Genomic DNA, 12,159 nt, shown 5'->3' on the forward strand with positions numbered 1-12,159 from the left:
ATAACAAACTCATTTTATAAACACGCACAAGCAGGACTGACATGTCCCTTACCCCAACTCCACAGGCTTTGAGGAGAAGGCGTTTCTGTGCACCCTTGTTGTTGGGGTTCTGTCTGACCAGCGCCTTCAGCTCCTCCAGTGACAGGTCAAACGACATAGGTCCTGCAAGCCCTCTCTGGAAACAGAAACAAATAATAATGTATCGATTGGAGATTGGATTTCCCTTCTTTGAGTCATGTGACGTCAGAGGCCGACAAAACTTTATAATTTGGCTTTTCAGGTTGACCGAAACTTCAAAGGAACTCAAAAAAAAACAACGTCATGTGTTTGATTGCATGTGTGTGTGCTGTTCAATGTCAAAACAACAACAAAGTGAGTACATGACGTGTGTTTTGTAGTTCCTTTGAAGTTTCGGTCAACCTGAAACGCCCAAATATGAAGCTTATGTGTTTGATTGCATACATGTGGATTGCATGCATGTGTGTGTGTGTGCTCGTTCAATCGTCAAAACAACAACAAAGTCATAAGTACCTGAAAGGAATTCGATCGATACATAAATGTTATTTGCGTGTTTGACCAAAATATGACATTTTACACAGATCTCGACAGTCATTGTTCACCTCGACCGCTAGCGCGGTCTCGGAGAACAATGACTGTCTCGATCTGTGTAAAATGTCATATTTTGGTCAAACACGCAAATAACGTATATTAAACATTACCTGCTATTCAGACTTGGTCGGGTGACAGACGTTTTCTTCCACACGAGATAACGTTGATTGTCTAACGAAGCCGTCAGGCTGAGTTAGACATCAGCTAATCGAGTGTGGAAGAAAACTCTGTTACACAAACAAGTCGGAATAGCATTTATGTCTCACAGCTTCAACAGAGGAGAGAACAAACACGTTTTGCGTACTCAAGCTTGACAAACCTAAACACAGGAGCAGCCATTGTGGAGAGATCTACTTTTTGACGGAAGTGAACGAACAACTATGAATGACGTCTCGGTATATGTGAATGACGTCACAGTCATCGTCACAGTCTGTATCTTTTGAAGCATCGCATTCTTCATGACGTCTTTCTGTGTCTGCATCCGCGAAATGTTTGTTCTTTTCGGGGTCTTTGTCATCTATGTTCAGAACTCTGTCCTTCTAGTTTCAGACTAACAGGCCTCCTGAGCGAGCCACTTTCCAAGGGCAGCTAAATTCGCGTATGGAAACAGTACTGTCGTCTGGGATGCCGTTCTCAGTATTCTCAGCGTTGAAGAATTTGTAAAGAGATGAAACGATAACAGCAGGAGAAATAAAAGTCGTGTGTGCATTTTGGGGCTTTTGGAGGGACGATTTCGAGTTTGAATCCGTTCTTGCACATGCTACAAAGCGTGTAACATACAATCTTGCACACGTTTGCTTTAGTAGTGGCAAAGAAGGAAAGCGTGTGACATAAAACAATGACGTCATGTCGACAAAAATAAGTCCTTCAGCTTTTTAACACTAGGTTGTGTGTTCTTCTACTAACTGCAAAGCCTGATATTATTTTGGCGTAGTCAACTTCGCGATGTCTACTTCACAAAGCTTACTATGGCTTACTGTACTTTGGCACTACATTTTTGGTAAAAAGGCTTCGCAAAGTCTTTGCGAAACGAACTGCGGGTTCAATTCATGAAGGCCTTAAGCAGATCAGGTACCCCTCACTGGAACAGCCTTTGTATAGACAGGAATGTCGTACCAACATTGCATAGAAAACTTTCTACTCACAACTTGATTGCGCCAGCTTGTAGGAACTTTACCTAACTGTAAGTGTAATAGAACAGGTAACCCTCACTGAAAGGGCCTTGTAATATACACTCTGACATTCTAAAAAGAGTTATGTTTCATATTTTTTAAGTTCAAGGCTTACAGTAACAAAGAGGCCGCCATTTCACATGGTTATTGTTCAACACCACATCTGGAAAGAGGCGACCATTTCATACTCTTATCGTTCAAAGCTGCAGCTAGTACGTGGCAGCTTATATCATACAATTATAATTCTTAAAACTACAGAATGTACAGCAAAACATTTTCAATGGGTCAGAAGAGTAAATGCTTGTGGATTAACAGAACAGAGGTACCTCTATTTAAAGACTCTCAAAATCTAAGAAATGTAGGTATTGTTACGGAGGTAAATTTAGTGACACTGAAGAAATCATCTGAGAAAATAAGGTCTTATATGACAGACAGTCTTATGGCGGTGGGTCTTAAAATAGAGGTTCCACTGTACCGTAGTATTTTCTAACAAAAACTAGGAGTAAATTTGTCTTATGACTTACATCTGTATCACCAGCTGTGTCTGAGGACACCAAACCGTTCAGCTTCTGCAACATACAAGAGCTCACATCAGGAATACTGTACCACCATCTAAAACTTAAGAAATAGATTTTCCTCTGAAACTAAAGATATGTCTGCAGATGCTTAACTCTTACCAGTTCGGGGGTTTTAGGGCATATTTTACAGTGCTGTTGGTGCATACTTGCTGAGTGGCTATCTGGGGTCATATTCTAAATGAAATATAGAAAGTTATATATCAAATGAAAGGAAAATGAATAAGCTTTTCATATTTGCAAAGAGAATTGTGCTATCTTTAAAGGTAAAAATTTTTATGGGGGTGACAACATGATTTTTGTTGAAATTTGTACGCCCATTTTTTGGAACACGTGTCAAACACAAAGAAGAATTTTTTGTTGTGTTCAGTTTATTTTAGATATGCTTCTAACTAGTCTGTTTGGGCATTCATTTTACATAACATAGCAACGTTTTATAGAGTTTTGCTGATAAACAAAAAAGTTATTATCACCTGAATACCCCCACCCAAATTTCAAAGTTGGACGTTTCATGCCAAAAAAAATATTCTGTTTACGGTATCCTGACTGACCCTATTTTTTCGCGCGACCCTAGACTTTTGTTTGGCATTTGTTAAAAAAAAAAAAAAAAAAAAAAAAATTTGAAAAAAAAATTTGGAAAAAAAAATTTGAAAAAAAAAAAAAATTTGAAAAAAAAAATTGAAAAAAAAAAAGGGGGGCTTTGTTTCTTTGGCAAAATAACTTAAAAATATGTTTTAGGGAAATAAAATTTTTTTTTAAAAAAAAGTCCCGACCTACCGACCCTATTTTTTTGGCCTATGTTACCGTTAACAGACTTTTTTTTTTTTTGGGGCCTAATAATGCATTTCTATAACTAACTTATAACAAAAACCCAGCTTGTTTCAGTCATAAAGTGTGTCTTAAATCGAAAATTTTTGGTTAAATTTTGATTTGATTAATATACTTACCCAATTCATATATAGCAATTTACTTCAGTTTAGTGCTAGGACGCTGAAACTACGCTCACCCTGGTAAAGGGGGAAAAGTACCCTAAAAATAGAACAGCCTTGAGGTCACAATGACGTCATGACCGGGATACCCTCCCAGCATGCACTGAGCACGCATGCTCCCGCCGCCATCTTTGTCAAATTCATTCGCTCGAAGCACCCCGTTATATTTTTAGGGGAACTAAAGCGGGGTAGGCGGGAGGGACTTCGGTATATGAATTGGGTAAGTATATTAATCAAATCAAAATTTAACCAAAAATTTTCGATTAAATTACATATCTTATCCCAATTCATATATAGCAGATTGCTAATTAAGGTGGTGGGATGCTCACCTATGAACTAGTCAGCAATTGGCCTGCTGCTACCATCGCTGGCAGGGCCTTGGTACCATCCTGGCGCGTACTGGACACGTCGCGCAGGTAAAAGTTGATAAAAACATCCTCAGATCTCCAGTAGGCTGAATCGAGGACTTCAGACAGTCTTCCCGATCGAAGCACCGCTAAGGAGGATGCCCAGGCTCTCGCCTCGTGCGTTCGAGCCGACGTTAGAGGGAGAACTGACTGCCCCCCCCCTTTCTTTCCGTGCCACCACTCATACGCCTGTTTAACCAGCGTTGAGACCCACTTAGAAAGAGTTACCTTGGATATGTCTTTATGCCTAGCCGTGTTCAGAGAGATGAAGAGCAGTTTCTGCTGATTCGCTCTGATAGGCTCCGTGCGAGACAGGTAACTAGAAAGAGCCCGAACCGGACAGTTAGACATATCTGGGTCGCCTGGAGCAAGAATTCTGCTAAGAGGAAGAATTCTGACTACAGGAGAAGTTTGATCAGGCTTCTGGTTTTTGGCTAAAAATTCCGGCCGAAAACGTAAGGTGATAGCACCATCTTTTTCAAAAGCTATGTCTCTAGAAGAGCCTGAGAGCGCGTGAATTTCGCTACCTCTCCTTGCTGTAGCCAAAAGAACGAGCAAAAGTGTCTTACGAGTAAGATTAGCTAGGCTAGCCGATTGCAATGGTTCAAAATCTTGCGATCTTAAGAATTCCAGAACGAGGAAGAGATCCCATGCAGGGACTGGGGCTCTAATTTTAGCAAAATCTATTGATGCCCCTTTTAAGACACTAGCGATAACTCCACTGAGGTTAACGTTGTGACCTAACTGCCTCAAAGTAGCTGAAATAGCAGAACGTCTGACTCGGAGAGACGAGGGGGAGCTGCCTTGAGCTGCTAACCATGACAAGTGATTAGCTACCTGCATAGAACGTGGGGCCACAGCGACAACCCGATTCTCTGCACACCATTTAACCCAAGCCGCCCAATGTGAAGCGTACACTGAGCTTGTAGATTTCCTGTGCGCTTTCTGCACCAAATCCAGTGTCCTCTCTGAGGCACCTGACAAACGCAAGGATCTTCTCACAGTCTCCATGCGTGAAGGAGCAGGGACTGTGGGTTCGCATGCTGAATGCCGGTGCGTGGTTGTAGTAACTCTCCCTTTCCCAGATTTAGCGGAATGGGAGGACCTTTTGCCAGACGGAGGAGATCCGGGAACCAGTGCTGGCTTGTCCACAACGGTGCGACCAGAACCAGAGATGGTTGCTCCAACTCTGCTTTTCTCAACACTTTTCCAAGGAGTTGGAATGGTGGGAAAGCGTAAGCCGTGAGTCCTGTCCAGTCGACTTCCAGTGCATTCACTTTCCAGGCTTCGGGGTCCGGAAACGGGGATATGAACACTGGTAATCTCCTTGAGAACCGTGTCGCGAAAAGATCGATCACTGGTTTTTCCACCTGAGCCCACAGACGCTGTAGAGCGTGGTGGGTGATCGTCCACTCCGTGTGGAGTACCTTCGATGATCGACTGAGGGCGTCTGCCAAAACATTCAGTTTTCCCGGAAGGTATTTTGCTGATAACCATATCTGATGTTGGTGACACCACTTCAGGATTTGGCATGCCTTGAGAGACAGAGTGTGAGAGCGAGAGCCGCCCTGCCTGTTGATGTAGGCTGCCACGGTAGTATTGTCTGTATGCAGACGAACATGCTTGCCTGTCACCAGTGGCAGAAAGCTCTGAAGACCTTGGGCTACAGCCTCTAACTCGAGCACATTGATGTGCGAGAGGGCCTGGCCTGTTGTCCACTTGCCTGAGGCTGTGTGGTGAGAGAGATGAGCGCCCCAGCCTGACAGGGAAGCGTCTGTGAACAAGTCCTCCTCTGGAGGAGGGGGAGTGATGAGGACTCCCTGTGAAATCCATGGTTCCAGCCATTGAGCCGTGGTCTCTTGAAACCAGCTTTCTAACTGAACCGATACCTGCCATCCCTGAGAGGAGGGGTTCCAAACCGAATTCAAAGCTGCCTGAAACGGCCTCTTGTGTACTCTCCCCAGAGGGACAAGAGTGGCCATAGATTCCATTTGACCAAGCACTGACGCCAGCTCCCGGACCGAGGCTTGCTGCCGTGCCGCCAGTGATTTCACTAGATCCTGCAGCTTGTCTATCCTCCTCTGTGAGGGGCGTACTGACCAATCTGCCGTATTGAACCTCATTCCCAGGTACGTGAAATCCTGGGATGGTGTAAGTTCCGACTTGGCTTGATTGACCGAGAAACCCAACTCGTGAGCCTGACGCAGTGTGAACCGCGTATGGGCGCTGCATGCTTCCCGATCCTGATTGAGGATAAGCCAGTCGTCGAGATAAGCCCTGAGGCGTACGCCCTGCTGCCTGACAAGAGAGCACAGCTGCCGTACCACCATCGTGAAAATCCAAGGGGCCAAAGAAAGGCCGAAAGGAAGAGCCTTGAATTGGAACACTCTCTCTCCCCATCGAAATCTCAGCCATTTCCGGTCTGATGGATGCATGAGGATGTGAAAGTAAGCGTCTGTCAGGTCGATCGACGTCACCCAGTCTCCCGGTCTGAGTGCGTCCCTGACTGACGCTGGAGTCTCCATTGTAAACTTGATCTGTCTCAGGAATCTGTTCAGAGGAGACAAGTCTAAGACAGGGCGCCAGCCCCCTGAAGCCTTCGGTACCACGAAAATTCTCCCGTAGAAACCCGGGGAGTTGTGGTCCGTTACTTCGTCTATCGCTTCCTTCTGAAGTAGAGACAAAATTTCTGCTTGTATCGCCGTCTTTGCCTCCAGCTTGACAGGAAACTTGAACTTCGGTAGAACTCTGGTTAAGGGAGCTTTTCCCTCCTTCCAGAGTAGCCTGAACCCCGAACGCACTACGCCCACTATCCACTGACTGTTTACCCTTAGCGACCAAAGTGGGAGCGCCCGAGACAGGCCGCCCGCCGCCAAAGGCGTGTCGGGTGTGTGGGGTAGCGGTTCGGGGGGGCATCATTGGGGGTGTGCTTTGCGTCCAGACCCCCTTGAATTGCCGAAAGACGGCTTCTTCTTAGGGTAAGGCGCGCCTCTTCCCCTACCCCTTGAAGAAGAGCTGGCTTGCGTAGCCCCGCCCCTATTCGCCGAAGAGGCGGAAGGTTTAGGTGGCCCGTAGCTCTTGCTCTGAGGTTTAGTAAACCCGTGCTGAGCTAGCTTAGCGATCGCTAAGTCACGATTGTCCTGTGTTTCCTTCTGGAGGGCGTCAAGTGACGGCTGCCCCAGCAAGGAACCGTCCGTGAACGGCGAGAACTTAAGCACCTCCAGCGTGGCCTTGTCTTGGATCTTAGAGCCAGCCAGAAACGCAGACCTGCGCGAATGCACCGCATGTGCGTAAAGATGCGCAGAAAAACGCATTTGCTCTGCTGAGACTTTAGCCAAAGTAGCGAGCAGAGTAGTCACGTCCTTTACACTCGCGTCACTCCGAAATTCAAACGGATCCAGTGACGTAGCAATAGAACGGGAGAGAGACCTGAGTAGAGTCTCTGACAGGGACGCTAACTCCAAGCCGTATCTCCCTGTTTCTTCCAAACCCAAAAGAGAGGCTTCCGTATAAGGGACAGCCCTGTCTTTACCATAGGTGTCTTCCCTGAGCGACGCCAACTCCGGTGTTACCGGGAGCGTAGCACGCGGCAAAGAGAAGGAATCTATGAGATTATGAGGGTAAGCGTTCAACACCAATCTACGTGCCGCCTGTGGGACGTGAGGGGCTCGATGTGCGTCAGCCAGCCAAGGCTTGGCCGAGTCCGGCGCCTGACCATGCTCTGACAAAATAGGCACAGGGACAGACGTCACACCCCTAGATCCCGACCGCTTAGCCAGAATCAAAGACATCTCATACGCCACTGAAGGGGACTCCCGAAACTTAAAAGTTGGTGTCCCTTCTTGCGGTGCGTGAAAATCCCCAACAGCTGAAGGTGGCGGTGCCGTAACGTTAGCTGCTGACACCACTCCTTCCTCAAAGTACCGTGCCGCTACCTGAGCTGCCATAGCTACTGCATGGCTAAGCTTAGCTGGTAACTGCACATTGGCATCATCATCCACAGCGGAATCTTCATATTCCAATTCCCCTTCCGGAAGTTCGCCACCATAATGACTAGCATCGTCATAGGTGGTATCCCCCGGAAGTGAAGGTGCTTGTGAGGTAAAACCACCGCTAGCATCCCTCCTCGAGAATACTTCCTGCCCCCCGGGCGGAAGTGTGGAACGCTGTGCCGATACCGGAACCTGAATAGGCCGTACCGACGGTAGCGTGTCTTCCGTTCTAAGCCGAGGCATGGGAAGGGATAAACCTCGCCCGGATGCCTGACTATTGACGGCTTCCTGCCCCCGTGGCGGAAGTAGAGACCTTAGTGCCGTCTGCAACTCGTGGCCAGACAAGCACCTCGTATCTCCTGTCTCAAGAGTACACATGGGAGGGGTCATTCCGCCTCGTCCGTATGTTTCTCTATTGACAGCTTCTTGCTCCCGTGGCAGAAGTTGAGACCTTTGTGTCGTCGGCAACTCCTGGCCGGACATACACTCCGTGTCTCCCGTACTGAGAGCTAGCGTGGGAAGGGCTATGCCGCCTCGCCATGACGCACGTCTACTGACGGCTTCCTGCCCGACGCCGGGCGGAAGTTGGGACAGTACGGTACCTTCAGAAAAGTTGTCGAAACCGGCATCTTGCTCAGCGTGAACATCAGCACTCGTCACCGTGGCTGACGGGGTTGCCTTCGCCCTCGCTCCTGCGCTTGCTTTGTCCGCTCCCGCATGGAGAGAAAGCAACTGCGCGTTCGCCGACTGTAACTCCGCTGAAAACATGGCACGCATTTGTTCGCTAAACGAAGCAAACATAGTTGACAAATCTTCTTTCACTGACAAAGTTTCTTTATCTGTCATAACGCTAGACTTGGCCGGCGCTGTCTTGCTAACATGCTTCAGCTCAGACGCTGTCTTGCACCCATGCTTCAACGCCGGCATTTCAGGACTTTTGGGATCCTCAATTTGTACATGAAACGATGTCTTAGAAACTGGTTCAAAACAACTAACAGTGGTTTTCGACCCCTTCGCTTTCTTAGTCACCTTCTTAGACGGGGACTCTGTTGTCCCCACCTGTCTAGCGCTAGATTTTTTCTTCTCACTGTCTGCCATATTGGCGAAAGTCTAGAAACGTCAAAACGTAAACAAGACTAACTTGTGGCAAACGAAAATGAAACAACAAGGTAAAACTGGAAAAATCTCACCCAAACTCAGCCAAAGCTAAGTACAAACGATGTGTCCAGGGTTGGAACTGCCAATAAGCAGAGGGCTAAAGAATAGCCCGAGCGTAGACCAAAACACGTCCGCAGTCAAGTCGCTGAAGAGTGGAATGAATTTGACAAAGATGGCGGCGGGAGCATGCGTGCTCAGTGCATGCTGGGAGGGTATCCCGGTCATGACGTCATTGTGACCTCAAGGCTGTTCTATTTTTAGGGTACTTTTCCCCCTTTACCAGGGTGAGCGTAGTTTCAGCGTCCTAGCACTAAACTGAAGTAAATTGCTATATATGAATTGGGATAAGATATGTAATTTAATATGAGTTTATCCACTGTCCGACCCATCCAATGTAAAAAAAAAAAAAAAAAAAAAAATAATAATTAGATAATTGGTCAGTGGAAAACTACAGGGGGGGCATCGTAAGCTTGCTTACGATGGGCAAGGGAGCGAACTGGTAAGAGTTAATAGGCACATCAGTTACTGTGTGTTATGTTGTATCCTGAAATCAGTCACCGCACAAAACAAAATATAACTACTTGAAAAACTGATGTGAAAGCAACCCATAGCAATTTAAACAGCATTGTCAAACAAACAAATTAAAAAACAAAAACCCAGCTAAGTTAAAAACAACCCACAGCAGCAAATCATACATAGGAAAAGCAAAACTAAAATAAATCAAATGCTTTAAAGACATACACACTACTCACACATACATACACCACCACCCTCCTCTCGATTCCCAGTCTATCTTAAAACATTTAGTGGAAACTTACTAAATGTAAAAAGAACGGAAAAAAAAGAAAGCCTCACCTGCAAGACGTCATCCGGGGCACCTGAAAAGTATTCTGCAAGTTCCTGCTGATTTCTTCTCAAAATCCTCATGTCCTTGAAAGGAAAAGAACAGAGAAGTGCCAATCAGTCAGAACAACAGCAGCTTTCCATGACTCTGTTATCCAGGTTTCAGGCTGCTCAAAGCTCGGTAAAAATGACAAATTTATTACATTGTACAATACTGATTTTTTCTATTACATGATTATTGTAATAAATGTAAACCAGACGATTTTTTCACTATTCCTGACATGGCAGCGCTAGAAGGCCTTGAGAATAAAAAGTCCATGGGCCCTTTTTTTGCCTACTTGCAATGCCTAAAGAAAAGAGAGAGAGAGAGAGAGAGAGAGAGAGAGACACAGAGACAGAGACAGAGAGAGACAGAGGCATGCTCAGTGCTCACACACACACACACACACACACACACAGAATAAGTCCAGAAAGAGTATTTATGGAACATATTCACCAGCTTTAACGACATGACACTTTTAATAAGGAAATAAATGAAGAAGATAAATAATCTGAAGAAGAACAGGAAGACGTAAACAATAAGAAAAGTAAAAAGAAGAAAGAAAAGAAGGTCTGTTTATTTCATACCTACAAAAACGCCAATAAGAACAAGATGCAGAAAAAGAATGGAAAAAAAGTTTGAAAATGTCTACTAACGTTTGCCTCCAGGAATGCAAAGATTTCATTGGCATCAGCCCAGCCATCCTTCCTCTGAAGCATGAGGGCTCGCTTGAGGACCATGGCAGTTGTCTCCAGGGCTGTTCCACGCCATACTGTGCTCTTGCTCTTCAGCTGGGCCAGCAGCTGTTCAAGTGATGTAAAATGTAAGGCTTCTTTTTAAGCCTACTGTCTATATGATACTTACCGAGACAGTACTATTCTTGCACATTATCTATTATAGGCCGAAAAAATTGGACAAAACGCTGAGTGGGTACAATTATCTCCCATAACCATGCGCCACCGTGGATCCCAAGCACTGTCCGAGTGCTTCCCCCTTACAGGATGTAGGTGGCGCGTCCTCTTTCTTTATGAGCTGCAGACCCTCAAAAAGCCCATAACATATCAAGAGGGGAGGCGGGAGGGAAACTCTAATAGTACTGTCTCGGTAAGTATCATATAGACAGTAGGCTTAAAAAGAAGCCTTACAGTCAATATAACACTTACCTCGACAGTACTATTCTTGCACAGAATACCAGAGTGGTGTGAGGGTGATATGTAGAGTATTAAACTCCTTAATCAAAATCACTTAAATCCAAGGATTAAGATACCCAGGCAATTTTCGAACAGTACTACCGTAAAAGAAAATATACCCAAGAAACATATCTTAGACTGACGTGACCATGCTGGCAACCACTGCTGTGTGGTGAACTCAATGTCAAAGTCCAGGCCACTCAAAGCTTGAATACCACTGAGTCTACGGCAAGTGGCTAAAGCGATGAGGAACATTTAGTCTTAAAAATCAGCAACTTGATACTGATGCCTGCCAGGGGTTCAAACTCATTGCTACGCAGGAGTTTGAGGACCAGAAAGACATCCCCCTTGGGAAATGAAACCCGAGGTTTAGACACCGCTGCATTGCTAATACCCGAAAGGACATTAGCGATGAGGGAGGACCTGATCAAGTGTTCAGATCTGCGACCAGTAGCGGCCGCAATCGTGGAAGCGATGGCAGATCTGTATCCAAGAAGAGTCTTAGAAGAAAGACTCTTCTTTTGATACACTTCCACCAGGAAGTTGGCCAAGTCCTGTGTTGAGGGATAAAGCGGCTTTATCCCCTTGGACAAGGCGAAGGTGGCCCAAGCTCTCCAGCGTAAGTCGTAGAGCTGATTAGTTGATCGCCTCTTAGCGTTCAAGGAAAACTCTACTGAACTCTTGTGCAATCCTAGTGCAAGCAGTTTGGAGCGCACAAGAGCCATGCGGTCAAGCACAGACTCTCTGGACGTGGATGAGGGAGGCATGATCGAGGCTGGAGCAGACCTCCCCCGTCCAGATCCAGAGGTAGAGGGTCTACGTGGGTGAGACCGCGAAGATCTGGAAACCACGGAGCTGTTGGCCAGTAAGGCGCGACCAAAATCAGTCTTGGTCGTTCCTGCAGATATTTTGCCAGCACCCTCGGAATCAGAGATGTCGGGGGATAGGCGTAAGCATCGAGGAGCCTCCACAAGAGAGTGAATGCGTCCAAGTGGAACGCATTCATGTCTCGAAAGGGGCTGACGTACCTGGGAAGCCGAGCGCTGAATCGAGTTGCGAACCGATCGATCAGAGGACGGTCCCACCTTGCCCACAGACGCTGTAGAACGTTGTGAGCGATGGTCCATTCTGTGGAGAGAACCTGATCGCCCCGACTGAGAATGTCGGCCAGGGCGTTCAGTTTC

The 12,159-nt window shown here is 46.3% G+C and overlaps 1 protein-coding gene across 1 annotated transcript in view; it reads right to left on the minus strand.

Moving 5' to 3' along the window:
* The window catches only part of LOC138953620 (leucine-rich PPR motif-containing protein, mitochondrial-like), a 61,488-nt gene that overhangs the window by 19,960 nt on the left and 29,369 nt on the right, over nucleotides 1-12,159 (minus strand). Inside the window, exons 17-20 of the mRNA XM_070325495.1 lie at nucleotides 10,442-10,588; nucleotides 9,758-9,832; nucleotides 2,306-2,350; nucleotides 53-175 (exon numbers count right to left, since the gene is read on the minus strand). Of these exons, the coding sequence (XP_070181596.1) occupies nucleotides 53-175; nucleotides 2,306-2,350; nucleotides 9,758-9,832; nucleotides 10,442-10,588 (390 nt within the window). The remainder of the gene's footprint in view (nucleotides 1-52; nucleotides 176-2,305; nucleotides 2,351-9,757; nucleotides 9,833-10,441; nucleotides 10,589-12,159) is intronic.

The sequence above is a fragment of the Littorina saxatilis genome, linkage group LG17, assembly GCF_037325665.1.
Source record: "Littorina saxatilis isolate snail1 linkage group LG17, US_GU_Lsax_2.0, whole genome shotgun sequence".
Taxonomy (NCBI): domain Eukaryota; kingdom Metazoa; phylum Mollusca; class Gastropoda; order Littorinimorpha; family Littorinidae; genus Littorina; species Littorina saxatilis.